The sequence below is a fragment of the Neolamprologus brichardi genome, chromosome 15 (assembly GCF_056152115.1).
Source record: "Neolamprologus brichardi isolate AB-2024 chromosome 15, ASM5615211v1, whole genome shotgun sequence".
Lineage (NCBI taxonomy): Eukaryota > Metazoa > Chordata > Actinopteri > Cichliformes > Cichlidae > Neolamprologus > Neolamprologus brichardi.
The window spans coordinates 7,448,194-7,467,920 of NC_142118.1; the positions used below are offsets into that span (position 1 = coordinate 7,448,194).

The 19,727-nt window shown below is 40.8% G+C and overlaps 1 protein-coding gene across 1 annotated transcript; it reads left to right on the top strand.

Moving 5' to 3' along the window:
- The first annotated feature begins 3,071 nt into the window (after positions 1-3,071).
- Positions 3,072-18,660, top strand: wdr26b (WD repeat domain 26b). Its single transcript, XM_006797217.3, has 14 exons — positions 3,072-4,057; positions 6,113-6,212; positions 6,976-7,032; positions 9,538-9,674; positions 10,334-10,431; positions 10,563-10,719; positions 12,084-12,222; positions 12,373-12,513; positions 12,860-12,979; positions 13,801-13,946; positions 14,276-14,354; positions 14,475-14,604; positions 15,029-15,223; positions 15,340-18,660. Exons 1-14 carry the CDS (start codon positions 3,753-3,755, stop codon positions 15,363-15,365), a joined length of 1,830 nt encoding a protein of 609 aa, XP_006797280.1. The 5' UTR covers positions 3,072-3,752; the 3' UTR covers positions 15,366-18,660.
- The last annotated feature ends 1,067 nt before the right edge of the window (positions 18,661-19,727 follow it).

A 19,727-nucleotide genomic window follows, 5' to 3' on the forward strand; every position in this document is an offset into this window, starting at 1 on the left:
TTTCTCCATCACCTGTTCAGCTCTGATGATTCAGTAAGGACATCTCCTGGTTTCATCTTCATGTTTCCCTCTCACCAGATAACCAAACCGATATCATGACCAGCAGCTTTTTTACAGCTGTGGCTCCAGCAAACATCAGCTGATACTAGAAATTAATATTAAATAAATTCTAACAACAGCTGATCAAGCTTAAACGTGCTGCTGTTGTTTAGCGTGACATCCGCTGGTTTCCTCTTTCTGGCGCAAAGTGGGCGATAAACAAACAAGAGAGCCGATCAGCCGATCATTGATCAGTTTTCATGATTGAAGTAGAAACGGGAGAGGGAGGGGGAGAGAATGAAAGAAGAAGAGGCAGCTGTGCAGCAAACACAGAATAACTCCAGCTTTGTGCCGTTTTCATTGTAGCTGAAGTCCGGGACAAACTGTTCCTTTTCACCTCAATACAAAACGCGTAATATTTTCTCTGAATACCAGACGGGACGATTGGCAACTCTAATAACTTATGAACAAAATAAAGTTCAACATTAACTTCATAGCACCCACCCAGCTGTATAGAAACTCCGTCATGCTAGCTAGTACGCAGTACGGAAAAAGTTAGCACAACGAAAATAAACTCCACCTAAACTTGGTTTATATCTGATCCAGATAGACTGCAGGTCATAACTTCTTACCTGAAGTTCAGTTCACACTTGGACCGGCGGCCGCCTCGGGTCTCTTTTCCTTCTGCCTCCCCTTTCCCTCATCCACCTGCTGGCCTCCACCACTTGCTAATGTTACAGAATCTGTGGAAGCTCCGCGATAGCCACCACACGAAGTAACGAGTAACGACCCTATCTAAATCCTAGTAACGACTAACGCGTTCCTGGTTTTGGCATAATAACTAGTTACCGTGCTCGTTACCACAATAGTAACGTAGTTACTGTAACGCGTTACTTAATAACGCGTTAGTCCCAACACTGCCTGTGACAAGGTGAGGTGTTTATGTATTTTGTGTGGTCGTCGTACATAGACCTAAAGAGATTTCTGTAGCCTTTAGAAAAATTATTATGTATGCTTTTATGTCTGGTAGGTGATTTAAACAAGATCTCCAAATTATCTGAAATAAATAATACCACTATAAGTAGTATTATACATGTAAAGAACTATCAGTTTGTCCAGGATTGGCCGCTCCATCGAATTACACCAAAGTGTTTGCTGTTTCATGTTCGAAAGAGTCTCTAAAAAGCCAGAACTTTTATATCAGCATCTACAGGTAACTGTAAGGGTCAAAATGCATCTTTCTGCAATCAGGGAGCGAGTGAATAAAATCAAGATGCATGGAAGGTTGAATTTGGCTAAGAGGATTTTAGAGTAAAACTACATTTTGTCGGTGAACACAGATGCAAAGGCAAGGGCTTTTAGAATAAATTTTTCTGCACAAATAGAGCTCATTGCTTACACTAACGGTAAACATGGTTTGATTGGGTTTTTTTCCAGACCAAAGACAATTTTGGGGGGCAATGTAACCTCATACAATTTGTGGCGAGAATGTTCTGGCTTAGGTTTATTTCACCGTCTCTGGGCGCACACAGCTTATAATAAACAATCCAAATATGAATTCACATCAAAGGGCGCATGAAGGTAATGTGAGGCCATGTGTCTGAAAGCTTGTGTTGAAGCAGATGTGGACTTTTTTCTTTACAGGATAATGATCCTAAACAAGAAAAGAGCACACAAAGAATAAATGTAGGGTTAGTCAGAACCTAGAAGCAAATCCCACTGTATTTTCGTGTGGAGGTTTGAAATAAGCAGTACATAACAGAAAAGGTACCAAGAAAGGTACTGAAGGAACTGAGCATGTAAGAGTGGTCAAAGCTGCTCATCTACAAGATCATGAAGTAGCTTCTGGTATCAGCTAGTTCATATTAATGTTGAATAAAGGAATGGAAGAGGTCAGAGGCATACAACATCTTTATTGGTATGCACTGTTTCAAAAAGGGTCGGGTGTTTGCCTAGCCAAAACATATGTAAATTGCAAGTTTTCAGTAGATAAATAATACATGACTTTCCTTTTTCCTTTCTTTTTTATGTATCTTGCACTGGCGTTTCTTTTTTAAATGATGTAAGGTAATCACATTGCAATTATACTGCGTTAATAAAACATTTTTGGATTAAACTTCTTGATTATTCCGCCTTGTGGGATTGACTTCAGGATCCAACATCAACTGGTCTGCTTGCCAAAACCATTTGTCCAAGACAGTGCTTAAATTAAGTACCAAATAAGTGTACTGCCATGTTTAATTTAGTCTGATAATACACTCATGTTAATACATTCTCATGGTTAATATAATTGATTTTCATTCTTTAATTTGGTCTGATCTAATGTTAAGATTTTCATTGGGACTGACCATAAAGGACTAGATTTGAAATGGGTACATCAGACAGTTCAGGTTGAATAGTATGGCGACAAAGTTAAAGAGGCAAGAAGGTTTGGACGTGTGCAGAGGAGGGCTGGTGGATATACTGTACAAAGGGTGTTAACTATTGAGCTTCCAGACCTCGAGCAAAAGAGGAAGCCCACAGAGAAGATTCATGGATGTAACCAAGGAAGACATGTCGAGGGATGATTTGACAGAGGAGAAATAGGGTGAGATGAAGGCAGATGATCTGCTGTGGCAACCCTAAAGGGAGCAGTCAAAAGAACAAGTTTACACTGATCCACTTTGGAAGTTCATGTTTATTTGGGCCTGGTTACTAGTCTTTTGACTGAGTGATTCATTAATTCAATCACTTATGAAGATACCAGAAAATAAACCCTTGTTCAGCCGAAGTCAACTAATTTTCCTGTAAGGTTTAAATGAAAATAGTTGGCTTATGTTGTTATTCAAACTAATAAAGAGCGTATTAGTACAGTACAAATAACAAATGGCGGTTGATTCACCTTTTTTGTCTCCCATAGTCTTAGCTTAAGTTAAATCTCATAGATGGACCTTAATGGGAACACTTATGTTAATTTATTTTTATTCTTAACGCGATTACGTGTATAGTATTTTAGTGATGAAGTTAACTTTTATACCATTCTTTAGGCCTTGGATACGAAGATATCGAGGACACATTTTCATTTACTTATTTTGTCACTGTGTTAGCTAGTGATCAGTAGACTAGCTACACTAGATTTACTCATTACGCTAATTCAAAATTACGGATATAATACACTTCAAATCTCTGGAGCACTAAAATGAACTTTAATATGAAATGTTATTGGTTTTTATCATTATTATGCTAACTAGGTTCTCATGCACCACCCATGGATTATAATTCTACCCGGAAACCTGGTAGTGTAGGAATTTCCGGTTACGTCAGGGCGTCAGGACTCCATTAGAGCTGCAGCTGTTTTGAGAGAAACAACAACAAAACGGGCTAACTGATAGAGCTTCCACAGTGACAGTACGCTCTAAGCCTGACAACGAGGCCTCAGATCTGGAAGCTTAACCTTCATTTCCCACCCGGAGCTTCGCCGGCTTCTAACCACGGCCGCTCTCGGTGAGGAAACTCTGGCCTCCGCTTCCTCCTCCTCCGACTCGGACACCGGCGGAGCGTCGCCGCCCCCGCGGAAGAAGCACCGAGCCTCGGCGGTGGAGGGAGCAGGAGAGCCCGGGGCTTCAGCAGTTTTGACAGGCCTTTCCGGAGTTGTCCTAGGACGCGGTGCATACTCTCAAGCCACCTCTGCCATCCACTTTAACCGAAGTGTTGTTAACAACCTCAGCAGCAGTATGCAGGCAAACGGGGCTGGACAAGGACAAGAATCCTCGGAGCTCTCTTGCTTAAACAGCGCACAAAACGGGGAGTCCTCCTCGGTCGGAGGAACTCACTCAAATGGGCTTCTCTCCAGCACAGATAACGGTAATAACGTCGGTACCAGTAATGGATCTTCAGTAGGGCCTTGCACGGGGACTTCGGCTGCTTCTACGGCCTCGAGTTCGGAGGTCGGCTCGTTGAAAAAGAAGAAACGACTAACGCAGGCGGAGGAAGATGTCATACGATTAATAGGGCAACATCTCCACGGACTAGGACTGAAGTAAGTTTATTCAGTGTGTCAGTCGAGGAAAAACTCACGAAGGCAGTTAACGTTAGCATCGAACATAAGAAGTGCAATCTGTATAACTTGGATTTTATGTGAAACTGCGAAATAGCAGTTGGTAAAGACGTTATTAGTGCGCTTGACAGACACAAACATGGGGGGATGGGGTTGGTAGTTAGCCTGTGAGCTCGGCAGTTGGTAGAAAGAAGGGGTCCATCTTGCACAATAACAGCTAGCATCGGTAGCCTGCGCTAAGGTGTTGTGTCCTGATATTTAACGTTTACGGAAAGATAAAACATAGTTCAACATAGAGCTGTTTCACGAGTTCACCATAACTCGTAGGAGCCTTTTAATGCCAGTTACGTCACGATCTATTAATAAATGTTATAGATTTCGCAGTGAATAAAAGGCATTACATCATCTAACATTAGTAACGTTTGTTCACACAAAACAAGGATCGCTGATTTGTTGTGGTTTTTCAGCTATATAAAATGGAGACGGTTCAGTTTTCCTAATTAGGTACTTAAGGAGAATGATCGAGTTTACGGCGTGAGTTTTACGTTTAAGAGGTTATTGCGCAAAAAGCAATTGCGGAGAAAAATGTTAGGTTAGTGCACGGGTTTTTCAACGTCGGCTTTTTACTCTGGTGATAGGTGGCTTTCTTCTTTTGTAGCTCGTCTGCAAATGCAGCACATTTTTTTCATTTGGGGTTTCTTTTTAGAGAGGTACATGGAGAAGTCTTGTAATGCTGAAAGACACTGTAATAACGGGTATGGGCTATGAAATATGACCTGGTTATTTTAGTATTCTTAGTGCACTCTTTGCATTTCTTGATGGGTCCTTGGAACTATTTATTTCATCAAATCAGGCACCATTTTACACAGCTATCTCACGAATGTTAGAACTTCTCTCCTGCCTTCATTTTTTCCGTCTTTGTTGCTGTGTCCGAGCAATGTGTCATCAGCCAGTCACAAACAGTGACGTGCATGTATTGGAGCGTGTATTTATTTAAAGTCAGCAGTCAATACTGTGGGCGACATTTGTTCCCGAACTGAGCAGAATCGGATGGCTTCATGGCGGCTGAGGAATGCGCTTTCTGCCAACTGTTTCACATGGAAACGTTGGTTTGAATCTAATTATAGAAATGAGGGTTTGTTGTTTTTTGTTTTCAAGAAACGTGTGTATGGTGATCTTCAAACTGCCAGTGGTCTGCACTGTTGGGTCCTTTGATTTCTAGTGTTCAGCTGAGAAAGTATAGCATTATAGGCATTATGAAAGACATTGCTGTGTTTACTATGAGGGTTTTTTTCTTTTCTTTTTTTTTTTTTTTTGGGGGGGGGGGGGGGGGGGTGAAATTGCCTGGTATGAAACAGAGCCCCTACATTTCAGCCAGGGAAATACAAGCAAAATCGGGCTCAACACAGAGCTGCTGCGCCACTCCATTGATACCTGAGAATGATGTCATCATGCTGAAGGTGTCAGCCACCCCCCCATACCCATTTCACTTGCATTATCTTGCACACACATCTCTGCAGGAGCTTTTATGGGAGCAGAGTGTGTTTAGCAGAGGGATGGTGTTTGCACAGATGGTTATGGTTCACTGTTGACAGAGCCAAAGGGGGTGATGTCAACCGCAGTGGAAGCTTGATTCATGTTGGTGTCCACAAATAATGCTTGGGTGACACAACTGCCCCACAACCGGCTTCTCCCAGTTATTGTTAGCCATTAAATTATCTTCTCCCTACTGTCGGCCACAAACATTAATATCGTCTTGTCACCCAGTACACTATTTGCCATCATCATAAAGTATTGGCATAATGACATAAATGACTAGTGAGGAAAAAGGTCTATAACCTACCTAAAAAATGTCACTTAACATAATGATGGGCTAACTTGTCAGCTGACTGAGCTCACATTTTCAGGTATTGAGTGACTGTTAATAGCTGGAAAACCACATTTGGCCTTGATTATTTTTATTTTTTTTTCCCTTTCACATGTCTCATCATTATATATCTGGATAACTTCCTCCACTCTCCTCCTGTGTCTCTGCAGTCAGACGGTGGACCTGCTGATGCAGGAATCAGGCTGCAGACTGGAACACCCCTCAGCTACCAAGTTCCGCAACCATGTCATGGAAGGGGAGTGGGACAAGGTTAGTATTTGTTTACAGTGACTACATAATAGGAAATATTCTGGGCAACATGGAATTTGTGACAGTGAAATTTCACTTCAAAACGCAGAGCTAGAATACATACAGTATATCTTTTCAGATCAGTCTCGCCTCATATTAATTATCAACCAAAGCTAAGTTTATGAAAGCAGCAGGTGGTAACATAGGTGAGTTCAAACAGCAATCTGTACGGGGCACAGTTATGCAAACCCAGCAGCATGAACTTGTTTAATTTTTAATGTTGAAGCCTGCAGGACAACCCTCTGTGGCTGAGTAGAATGAACAGAAATTTAAAGGTGAAGTAAAATGCTTATTAAGGCGTCTTTATGTAATTGGCTTTTAAATTGCCAGTTTATTTTATTAGCACTTGATCCAGCACTTTACAGCAGACCTATAAAAGTGTTAATGCTGGTACAAATGAATCTCCTGGTGTAACGAACCTACATCGGTTTAGAACACCTGTGGTCAAAATTAGACTAATACACAAGCAATTTGTTTTGATTCCATAAAGTTATCTACAAAACGGTAAAAGTAGCTGGTACTTTGAGATTCGTCCTTTACATTTTGATCACTGCACAGTTGCATTGTCAAAGCCTTATAGATTAGGTGACCATAAAATCTGTATCACTGTTTATATAATTAGTTTTGGGTTGTTTTTTTTTCTTGTGCATGCATGGAAAGTGCTGAGCTAATGATTTCTCCCTCTTTCTCTCCCCTCTGTCACCCTCCTTTTGTTTCGGTGCAGGCTGAGAATGATCTCAACGAACTGAGAGCATTGATGCATTCTCCCAATGCTATTGTGGTAAGCTGCCCAAACCTGAACTGGACTGAATGACAGTCAGTCAGTTAGCAGGCACAGCTGGACTTTCCAGAATGATACAGTTATAGAGCAGATTCCTGTTGTGGACAGCGCCACAAGAAGGAGCGAATCCACATTTAGATTTAGAGTAGTGTACTGGATACTGTTTTTAAGCAGAGTGTGACTCCACATTGCAATGCTGTTGGGTTTTTTTTTTTTTTTTTTTTTACATAGTGTCTTTACATGGATTATAACTAATAGATTTAAAAGCTATGTTTTGGTTTGATTCTTGCTACTACAGCTTTGTTTTTGCCAGGTCAGTCAATACTGGGAGCAGATATAAGAGATCAAGAATTTCCATTACAGAACATGGTTTAAAAGAATTAAATATGTATACATTTAACAGCACATTGAGCACATATCCATGTCAGCTACAATATTTAACAGAAAAGACCGCAGTTGTGTATTTCTGCAGTACACAGTACATCTATCAGGGCCTTTAATATTGAATACCACTGATCCACAAACATTTATTCCTGTGAAGATTATGAGAGTAAATACTTTACAGTATCAGTTTGGTAATGAGACTCAGCTCAGACTAATTATCCCTAGCTAGCATGCTAATTAGCAACAAGATGAGCTCCAAAAATACTCCAGAGTCAAGTGCCTGCTGCTCTCTGTCATAAGGTTTCTAACAGCCATTCCCTGCTGAGTTATCGTGAAAATGGATGTAGCTTTTTAATGTTTTTTTTCTTCTTTTTTTTTCTTTCATAACGCCATTTTAGTTCTTGAGTTGAGATTACCATTGTCATAGTCAACATGATATTCACAACAGTTCTGGAGCGCAGTTTGCTCGTGTCACGGGCCTAAGGGGGAGAACTCTGAGATGTGTGTTTCTGCCCTCTTTATTTACAGAGTTATGTGGGTGGATTTTGTGTAGTCGATATGAGCGTGCTTGCTGTACTTGCATACCTGAGATAGGATGGAGGCGCTTAACACTGCGCTTAAATGACATTGCTAAACTGCAGCAATGTGTAAATACTATAAAAGAAATGGTGATGTTAATATTACCATATGTGCTCTGCATATTTGTAAATATATTCTAATAATGACAAATTGATTTTTTTAAATTATATTCTACCACTAATTTGAGTTTTATTGTATCAGTGTCATATATCCTAAATGGGAATGTTGTTTTTTTGCTTCCTTAAAATGTGGTACTTTATCCTTTTTTATGATAAAGTTATGCAAACTAGCTGTCATGATATATATGGTTAAAATCACTTCCTGTCAGTGTCAAAGCAGTAGTTTAAGCTTATTTGTCATTCTTTTATTTTCTCCTTACAAACAGAATGTCAGTACACTCTGATAAATGGTTTTCATTGTTGTGGTACAAAAAAGAAACATGTTTCAGCTTGAAGGCATTATCCACGTAATTCAAAACAACAGTAAATGATAACCAGGTGAGCTTTAAACGTCACTCAGTAAAAAGAATGCATAATTGCTTGATAGGGTGAAGCACACAAAAGGCCTTTCTTATTCCTCAGCTAGAAATCCAGTATGATGTATGTTGCCAAGTATTTCAAGGTGTATGATTATGGCTTTCTCTTTGAAGGTGTAGTCACGCAGATGCATTTCTGTTATGGAGGGAAGCATATTTGTGTTATATGTTACAATCTGAGCCCAAAAGGTTTGAACAGAGATCTGCTGTTGAGCCGTTTATTTAATTTAATTTATTAGTATTCCATATTTTCACTGTGCAGATGCATATATTGGTGCCACTTATTTTTGACTTTGATTGTAAAATGTTATAAAGAGCTAATAAGAATTTATGCTATTGTTGGACAAGTTCAGGAAACGTCTTATTTTTGTTGGTGTATTTTTCTGATATTTTCAGTATATGTTAATATCTAAATGAGTATTTTTTTTTTTTTTTTTTTTTTTTTTTTTTTTTTTTTTTTTTTTTTTTTTTTTATCTGTATATTATGATAAGAATGTTACTATGGGATGGGGACATCTGTTCTTGGGTGATAATGTGGCTTTAGCTACATGAGATTCCTAAAAAGTACTTTGCAACACAGAACACATATTATTGTAGTCGCACCTCTGTGCGAGTCTTTATTCATTTATTATTATAGATAGTTTCATATTTTTAATCTAACTTATTTTCAGTTATAAAAACTGGATGGGGTTTCTGGCTCTGGCAGTCATGTTTTCTTCCTGAGAAATCTTTGCTTGCTGGGTAATGCATTTATTGATGCATCCTATCATGCAATTATATATTCTCTTTAATGTTTGATGTTTGAACCTTTTCCCAAAATTAGAATGAAGGCTTTGTTAGCTGGCGCCAGCCTTGTTTGTTTTGATATTTGCAGCTATGGGAGACTTGGTGCATTGAACGTTTGGAACTGTTGCTGCTGTTCTTTACTATTTATTTCTTCTTCCTGTATGTTTTTGGTGTTTATAGATTACCTTCTCTATACCTGTGCTTCTCTTCTTTCTACTCAGCGTATGAAGTTCCTGCTGCTGCAGCAGAAGTACCTTGAGTACCTGGAGGACGGAAAAGTCTTGGAGGCTTTGCAGGTCCTCCGGGGAGAGCTGACGCCGCTCAAGTACAACACAGATCGCATCCACGTACTCAGCGGGTACTGTTTAATGTTACCTCTGGCTTATAGCCATCATCAGGATGTTCACCCTGTCTGCACAAATACACACCTACTAACCACCCATATAGCTATTGGAGAGTCCTGTAGACGCTAATGGTACGCCTGTTTGGTGATTTACTTGTACCAAAATCCACACCTGTATAAATACTGTTTGCTGATAATTAAGGGAATATTAAATTGTCTTACATTATGATAATTGATGAAGCTTAAGCTGTTGAATTCACTGTAAAACTTCTACATGGTAAATGATTTTAGTAGTAATTTTCACAGTGCAGTTCTTGTCACACTTACTGTTTTATCTCCAGTAATAAAACAATCATGGATCTTTTTGCTTGATCTGCAAATGTTAGTCAGCTCTTTTTTTAAAATATCAAATACCTGAATGTAACAAGTTCATCTTAGACCCTTCAGGATGCTTTATTTACCACATCTGAAAGTTTGCTAAATTTAGTCTCAGTTAAAATCTGTATTTAGTTGTCAGTGGTTGTAGTTTACAGCCATTCTTATCACTATTTTAAGCTCCTGTTTACTTCCTGGTGATAAGATGTCTTTTTAAAATTGTAATAATCCTTCATGGATGTTATGATGTCCTCTCAGTGTGTTTTTTGCTTAAACTGCGTTCTTGTATGTTGTTTCAGGTACCTAATGTGTAGCCATGCTGAGGATCTTAGGGCCAAGGCAGAGTGGGAGGGCAAGGGCACGGCTTCACGCTGCAGGCTGCTGGATAAACTACAAAGTGAGGAGGCATTTCCATAACTGACCCTGTACAGCTAACAGATGTTGTCTTATTTTTGTGTGTGTGTGTGTGTGCATATTCCATGTGCAGCTGTGAATCTCTATGATCCGTTTCTTCCTCTCTATTTGTAGCATACCTGCCTCCTTCTGTGATGCTGCCCCCTCGTCGACTGCACACCCTGCTCCGGCAAGCAGTGGAGCTGCAGAGGGACCGCTGCCTTTATCATAACACCAAGCTGGACAATAACCTGGACTCGGTCTCTCTCCTCCTTGATCACGTCTGCAGCAGGTTGGTACTGCAAAGCTAGCATGTCGCACTCTCTCCGAGACGCCAGACTTTGCTAAATTACAAAACTGTAATATTTTACTCTTGTTGTTATAAAACCAAAATGTTGGAGCTCCTTGTGATTCTAAATGTTGTTTTTGGAGTGGAAGTCAGCTGATTTTTCTCTTTAATGACATACTCCACTACTATGTCTCCACTACTTCTTTTCTTTTGTACCTTGATGCTTCGTATATTTTAACCTGTCGCATTTACTCTCTCCTACTTATTTGCTGTGTATTGTAATGTCCCAAACACCTGAAGCTCATCAGGGAATGGACATGCAGCCTCTGGGGGTGTCGTCTGGTGTCTGGAACGTTGACACTGTCAAAGGATCCTTTAAGTCTTTTGTAGCGTGAGATAGGGTGAAGTTGATAGGTTGAGGGAGTGGGGTGTTTGGTGTGCACCAATGTTTAAGTAGATGGTACATGTCAAAGCAATATCCAGGATAAATCCAGGATTTTCCAGCAGATAATCACTGTTGTTCACAACCGGTCAGTGGTTTTACTGCTGTGGCTCATCTATAATCGATTGTTTTAACTGACACAATGAAGGGAAGATGAAATTCAAGTTCTTTAAGGCTCTGGTTGCTCTGTCTTTGTTCACACACCCTTGGAACAATGCACAAAAGTCACGAACAGTGCCTTTGGATTGGCAGACGGAGGACTGACCTCTTTGTAAAGGGCGACCAGTGGGTGTGTTACATCTTCAGAGGATCACAGTTCAGTGCAGTGGTGCTGGCGAGGAGAGTCTAAGCATTAGTTCAAACTCCGGTTCAGAAAGAGGAATATGGAAACTGGGCCAACTGGGCCAGTACAGGGTGTGTTGGAGTTTTCCCCATAAATCTACATGCATATTATGGACCTGGGAAAATGCATATGACCAAATCCTTTAGGGGACTCGCTCCATTCAGTAGAGGAGTTCAAGAGGGCTTAGTCCAAAGCTGATGACTTTCTGGTAGATCCTACCCTCACCAGTGGGCACCAGCTGTGGGTAGCAACTAAAGGATTAAGAATACAAGGAACAGAACCAAGATTCTTTCAAAAGGTGTCCTTACAAGTGTAAGGATTAGCGATACCAACTGTTAGCTACAAAGTGATGGGCAACAAGCCAAGTGTTTTTCTTTTAGGTGGGCTGTAGAGCTGGTGGGAGCTCTGCTTTGCATGAGGGGCTCAAAGTAGAGCTGCTGCCTCTGTGCAGTGAAAGGAGACAACCGAGGTGATTAAGGCTTAGATGGCTGCCCCGGCCACCTGGACCTGGGTTAAATGGATGACTGAATTAAGATTTTAACTTTTTCATCTTGTGTGTGGGTGTGGGTGTGTGTGTTACAGGAAGCAGTTCCCATGTTACACTCAACAGATTCTGACTGAGCATTGTAATGAGGTGTGGTTCTGCAAATTCTCAAATGATGGCACCAAGCTAGCCACTGGCTCCAAAGACACTACTGTCATAATTTGGCAAGTGGACCCAGTAAGTTGTGGGGTTTTTTATTAGTATTTTAATTTCAGACTTTAAAATCTCTTGACAATTTGGTTGTTGTTTTTTTTTAATTTCCACAAATAAGGGCCCAGTCCATATTGTGTGTCAGGGTTTTTCTTTGTCCTCTTACTATCTGTGTAGGAGAGCCACCAGCTGAAGCTGCTGCGAACCCTGGAGGGTCATGCATACGGCGTCTCCTACTTAGCCTGGAGTCCCGATGACACCTACCTGATCGCCTGCGGACCGGATGACTGCTCCGAGCTCTGGCTCTGGAATGTTCAGGTAAGGTTGATGCACGGTGGCTTCACTTGTTAACTTTAATGCTATATTACCTCTTCAAACAGCAGAGAACATAATAGTACAGTTGTGTAGAAAAGCATACATGGGTGAATCTCAAAATCTTTCTTTTTCAAAATGAGGAAACGTGTGCTGGATAACCTGCCTTAGATACTCTGTAGTGTGCTGTGTATACTCAGTGACCTCTCCGCTTCACGGATCCCCTTCTGTTTCCTTTCCTGTTACTCAACCCTCCCCCACTCTTGCTTAATATTTCTTCTCGCTGTCTCCCTTCCCCCATTTTCTCTCCTCTTGATTTGCACTCGGTCTGTCAATCCCCCCTCTTCACCAGACGGGGGAGCTGCGGACCAAAATGTCCCAGTCCCATGAAGATAGTCTGACCAGCGTGGCCTGGAACCCTGATGGCAAGCGCTTTGTCACTGGAGGACAAAGGGGACAGTTTTATCAGTGTGTAAGTTAATTAGTTATTTTTTTTTATTCTCTCTCTATGTTTAATGCACAGTTGTTTTTAGTTTGTGTGCTTTCGTCAAATTTTTCACCTTTTTTTTTTCTTGAAAAGAATTAATTAGTCATCCCAACTATTTTGTTATATTTTTGTTGAATTTAACTTGAGTTTTAACTGCTGTAACAATTTTGCCATGTTTGGTGCTAAATAAAGCATATCTTATCTTGTTATCATTGCTTCTGTTAATCAGTGCTGAATTCCTGGCATGTTTTCATAATGGCGTGCTGGGGAAGAGAGAAAAGGAAAAGAGATTTTATTGTGTTAGCAGCTGTTAAACGTCTATTGAAATGCTGGGATGACCTTAATCAGGTTTTCAAACAATCATAGGCTCTTTCAGTATTGTGATTTTCTATCCAACTTACTGAAAGAGCCCATAAAAATATGTTTTTCACAGTTGATCTACAGCTATTTGTGTGTGCTTTGTGACTAAGCAGGTCTTTTGTGTGGATGATAAATGGTTGAAAGAAAACAGAAAATTCTGTCAGCTCTTTCCCCTCCCAGGGTGGTTCCCTGTACCTTTTAATGAAGAGTTTTGACACCTTGATATATATGAATAAAGATGTGGTTTGACCATTAAAATAAGTTTGGGATTTTTCCGAAAGGTTTCCCCTCGTAAGCTGATCATCCCCACTAACTTCTGTTTCACAATCGGTCATTTTGTGAAACAGAGTGCTTCCCCTCGTAAGCGTCCAATGGGAGTAAGAGTTTAGTATGATTGCCATACTATGCTGTTTCAGTGTTTCTCTTCTCTGATGTGTGTATTTCAGGACCTGGATGGCAACTTGTTAGACTCCTGGGAGGGTGTGAGAGTGCAGTGCCTGTGGTGCCTGAACGATGGCAGGATAGTGCTGGCCTCAGACACCCACCAGCGTATCCGGGGATACAACTTTGAGGACCTTACGGACAGAAACATGTATGTGTCAGCGCACCTCACCCCTGCACTGTTGTATACCTACATGAAATATTGTTGACATGTGCCATTTTTCTCAAGGCGCTAATCCAGGTGTAATGAATCGCTAATCATGGTAGTTGCTGGAGTTGATCTCTTCTGATGCCGAACAGTGCTCCTTTTATAGCTATGGTTTCACTTTAAAACGGATGAATACCACAACAAACTCTTCCTGAATTTTAGGAACTCTACAGCTGTCTGTAGTATTTGCTCTAAAATATCACGTTATAATTATCAGTTACATCACACATCACAATGCCTGACATGCTGTCTTGTTTACATGTCCTTTACAGAGTTCAGGAGGACCACCCTATCATGTCTTTTACTGTTTCAAAGAACGGAAGATTAGCTTTGTTAAATGTAGCAACTCAGGTAAGTTACTGATCAATTCAGGCTCTTTACAGCATCAGTCCTGCTAAAATGCATGGCTGCTTAGTAGTATCTGAAGTATCCTTCAGTAGTTACAGTCTGTTGGTCTATACCTTTTTGTAGGGAGTGCACCTGTGGGACCTTCAGGACCGGGTGCTGGTAAGGAAGTACCAAGGTGTTACCCAGGGCTTCTACACAATCCACTCCTGCTTTGGAGGACACAACGAAGACTTCATTGCCAGTGGCAGCGAAGGTACAGTCAGAGTGCTGTGGGAATAAATGGCCATGTTTTGACTATGTTTAGTAGAACATGTATGAGTCTTCTTTCAGTGTGATGAGTTCTGGTCCAGTGTCCTTTCTGCGTGTAGCTCTGCATGACTTCTGATCACCATTATAGTAGTGACTAATTTGGAAAAAGTAACTTAAATACCTTAATTAGGATGGTTAAAGCCCTTAGCAGCCAATTCCCAGCCAGCCCAGATCCTTTGCTGTATTTCATTCCTCTGCACCCTTTCCCCATATTTCCTTGTGAAATATGGTGAAATGTTTCTTCCTTTCATTCAGTTTCTCTAAACTTTCTAAATTCCGATCAGTGTTGTCTTATACATTAATTCCCCTACAATTCGAACCCTGTTTTCTTCCACCTGTTTTATTGCTTTCTTTATCTATTGCCACAGACCACAAAGTATACATCTGGCATCGGCGTGGTGAACTTCCTATCGCTGAGCTCACAGGCCACACGCGCACCGTTAACTGTGTGAGCTGGAACCCGGCCATCCCAAGCCTCATGGCTTCTGCCTCCGATGACGGCACAGTACGCATCTGGGGCCCTGCACCCTTCCTCGAATCACAGGAGGCAGATGGGCTCAACGGTAGTTATAACTGTTGGTTATAACATGATTTTATTTTGTTTTTGTTTATGTTGATTTATGCTAAAATTCTCCTCAAATCACCATTTTGATCGACTAAATGTTTATTTCCTTCTCAGAAAACTGCAGTCACATGGACAGTTGATGGTCACTAATAGAGCAGAAACCGTGTCTCTAACAACAAACAACATCCCACAGTAAAACACAATATTCATGGGCGAAGAAAACTCAGCATCCACATATTGCAAGAGAAGAATAACCAACAAAAAAGAGAAAACATACGGAAGAAAATTGTCTCCTGACTGGCCTAGAAAAAAATAGCGAGTGTGAAGACGGACCGAAAACTCGTCTTCATCCGAAATCCGATTCTGACCTAAAGGCCTGATAAATGAGTCGGCGCCCAGCGGGATACTCCCTGGAGAGCTGTAATGGCTGTTCTCCTCTTCCAAGCAAACCCTTCCTCCTCCATGTCCCTGCGTGGTCACCAGCCATGCCAGGTCCTCACAAGTTTCCCAGGAAACCCACCTCCACCTGGAGCTTGGAGCACATCAAGTCCCTGTGATGTCTCCAGACAGACACCGCAGATCAGCCGTCTGCTCACTGGACTACATCTGTGTGCCTGTCTGTCTCTCACGTTACCTGTATAATGTCTCCATGGACTTGGGGTGGGGTCTTGCTGGGGGAGGATGGTGCATAGAGGGGGGATATAGCAACTATTCTGTATGTATGTTTTCCTCTCCCCCTCTTTCTTGCTATATTAACATTCAATCTTTTGGACAAAGGCTGAAAGTCCACAGTGGAAACATTGACCGACCAGCTGAAACACAGACAAAAAAAAAAGGCTATGCTAAATGTTGGATTTTTTTATGATAGTCATAGGGTTTATTCTCATTTAAGAGGTGAATCTTAGCAAGTAGTGCCCTTGGAAAGCTTTAGTGTGAAGATTCCACTTTTTGTTTCTCAACATTAGGAAAAATAAAATCTTTTTATTCCTTAATTTAACTGCTAAAGGACAGTTGCTGTTCTGTTTCCAACTGACAGTACACCCCCCCCCACACAGTCTGTCGAGCTAGCTACCGCACAACTTCATTACATCTGCCTAAGAGGAGGACAGAGGAACTCACAGTTCACATATCATCTGGGAGGAGGGAGGGGTGGGTCTTTCGTTGTCGATAAGGTGGCGTTTCCACTATCAAGACATACACTTTGACCTTTCTCAAGAGACATGCTTTCAGATGTGAAAAGTGCAACTTTTAATGCACATCAGTGACTGCTGTTCCTCCTCTGTGTGAGTGTGTGAGTGAGAGTGAATGAGCGATTATGCATGCACACATTAGTATGAGAGCTGACGTTACTGAGTGCAGATTTAATTGGCGTGTGCTTTGTGTGTGTGTGTGTATGTGTGCGTGCGTGCATGCATGTGTGTTCAATTCGCACCAGCAGATAATCCCCCACCCCCACCCTCTCTCCAATTCTCCTAATCCCATGTTAAAATTGTAAAGAGGATTTTAAAACCAGTTCTGAGTTATCCAAAGCCCCATAGGGACCTCTATCTGTGGAACAAAGAATACTTGAGAGCCATTTTGTAAAAGAAAGTCATTTTGTTTGTTTTGTTTTTTTTAATCTGGGGCTTTAATTTTTACATTCAGATTTTTTTCTCTTTTTTTTTTTCTCTCCCTACCACGTGGCATTTAAGCGACACTGAACCAGTGACATCTGCTTTTTGTGGGTTTGGGGAGGAAAAGGAAATTTCAAAAGAGCAATTCGAGCGAGACCTGTTTCTAAAAAGCTGTAAAGTGTTGTTATTAGCAAAGAGTAATTTCTTATGAGAAGTTAATGATTGTAATTAATGGACGTGTAGTTGGACAGCCCCAGAGAGGAGAGGCACCAGTACCCAGATCCACGCTTCGAGCGCACAGTTAGGGAGTGTTGTTGCAATCCTGGGAACGCACACAAACTGCCTTCCTGTTTATACAGTTGCACACAAACCTTCACTATGTACGGCAGCACCCCCCCCCCCCCCCCCCCCCCCCCCCAAACTGCACTTTGAGTAGTCTTTTCTGCTCTCTTGCACATACAGCAATGGCATAAATCCATGAAGTTCCCAGCCTAAAACGTAAAATGTTACATTGGTGAAGACGTAACCTACATAGGAGATTGCTTAAAGGAAGCAAGCCCTTACTATGCCTCTATGCATCTAAAAAGCAGTGGCTTGTCTTTGACTTTTTGAAAGCTCACTCTCAAAAGGCGTAGCAGCCTCTTCTCGAGGGTACCGCTGTCGAGCTTAGAGAGAATTCAGCATTAACACACACACACACACACACACACCCCCCCCCCCACTTCACTCTCCAGCCAAGTTATTCAGTGGTCAGTGCACCATTCAAAGCTTTCTTCCTCCCTTTTCGAGGGTATGTAATGACTATTTGCTACAGACTGATATACAGTGAAATGTTTCAAAACAGTGCTTTTCTGTCTGTTTTTATTGGACTTTTTTGTTACTTTTTTTTTTTTTCCTTTTTTTTTTGTTGTTGTTCATATATCATTTTTTGGTTGATCTCTTTCTCTGTATGATCATATTAAAGTATAACCAGACATTTGGAGTCCTTTTTGTTTTTGTTGTAATCTTTATAACCCTTTTTAACTCTTTTATGTTTTAAATATATTTTGTTCATCTGTATTCAGTTGCATATTTTCTACCACTATCACAAAAAATAAAATAATATGCACAGTAACACTCATGCACCTAGGAGTGAGAAGAGTCGTAGGAAGTGTGTTACCTACAATCAAATCAGGTTTGATCTATCCACCCCTCGCCTTTAAAGAGTTTCCTTCGTGTGAAAATCTTGTTTTATCGCATGTCTGTGTACACGACCGATCATCCCTCTCGGCGTGCCGTTGTAGATTGGCAGTGGCTACTTCTCTGACCCCACATCAAAGCCAAATTTACTTGAGGCACTTGTGTATGTGTTGATCTGATATTCACACATTGAAAACCTCTATCTTGACTCCTAGACCATAGAATGGACTCCTTCCACGCCCTGCATCATTTCAGAAGACTTGAGACAAACGGTACACACCAAGACCCCGAATAAGAGTTCCAGTAAAACCCATCGTTCACCTGCTGGTGGCAAATGCTATGTCTGTATGCAACCTGGTGTCTGCTCTGTTCTTTTGTCTTGGGTTTACCAAGGGACTTGTTTCTGATTTAACTGTCTTATTTCTCAGAGGTAGAGGTGGTGGGTGGGGGATACTAAGGGCTTACAGTAGCATCTCTAAGTTCCTTGGGTTTGGGCGGGAAGGGGAAATGTGTGGATTTACGTTCAATGTGTTATTTACAAAAGTGATTGTACTGTTTTGTATTGTTGTGTAGGGAAAGTGTTATGTATGCATATTTTCAATAAAGCATTCAGGGTTTTGAAAAAAAAAACAACAACAATAAGAATGGTCCATCGCCGTTTGGTGGGGCAGGAAACTTAGGAACCTGTGAGATGCTTAGAAATCCACTCTGCTACTCTCCCATCCTTAAACAGCTCGGCACAACTCGACCCCGAAGTCACCAATGTGGCAAAGCATTCGTGAAGGTTTCTGTTTCCAAGAGAGTTGGCACACTGTAAATAAAATACTAGAATAAATGGAACACAAGGAATGAAAATAATTTAAATTTCAAAATAAATGAATAATAGAAATGTGACTTCAAAATTATACATGTACTCATTCTGAATTTGAATCATGCTGAGACAGGGATGCCTTCACTCTTTTAAAATTTGTTGTGTATAATGAAAACAGAGCTTCTCCATACTTGCTTCATTTCAATTGCTAAATAGTTCTGTGTCAATGTGTGGTTTAACATAGTCCTGCTGAAATAATCATGGTGCGTTGCTCCCAATACCTGTGCATATCATTAAGTATTTGTGGTGCCTTCGCCAAGGTCCCATCCTATGTGCATTGAAGCAGCCTCTCCTCTTTTTACACCCTCATACCGAGACTCCATGACATTACTGACCTCTAGTGTGACGAGTCGTAAGCGGATTTATTTCACTGTTATCAAATTCAAAGTGAGCATGCATTAAAAAAGGCAATACTTGTGTTTCTTCATTTTCTTTGTACTATCAGGTCAATAATTTCAATTCTGTACCAATCAACTCAACCGTTACTTTTTCTATGGCTATAGTTTACAAAGCATTCTAACTTTTTGGAAACAGGGTTGTATTTTATTTGTCTTTAGTGATATCTGAAAGGTCATGAAAGAATGTTTGGAGTCAGACCTTCTGGGAGGAGGCTACCTTTGATATCAACATGAGGAGACAGTAGAATAATTAGAATAATTTAAGTTAGGTGTTGTTGGCCATTTCAATACAAAGATGGCTATTTTGAGTAGTAATAAGTACACGTGGAGTGGGCTCAAACTACAATATTTTATGTGAGCCCACAGTGCTCAACATTTAAGTGCAAGTCCAAGTGAAATTATTATTTTAAACTAAAAGCAATATGAAAACTATTGGCATAG

What these genes read in the sequence shown, in the direction of transcription:
- wdr26b (XM_006797217.3), top strand. Translation starts at nt 3,753, where the DNA reads ATGCAGGCAAACGGGGCTGGACAAGGACAAGAATCCTCGGAGCTCTCT. An exon ending in TCTGGCTCTGGAATGTTCAG is followed by an intron (nt 12,514 to 12,859) that starts GTAAGGTTGATG and finishes CCTCTTCACCAG; the next exon opens with ACGGGGGAGCTGCGGACCAA. An exon ending in GGAGGCAGATGGGCTCAACG is followed by an intron (nt 15,224 to 15,339) that starts GTAGTTATAACT and finishes TTTCCTTCTCAG; the next exon opens with AAAACTGCAGTCACATGGAC.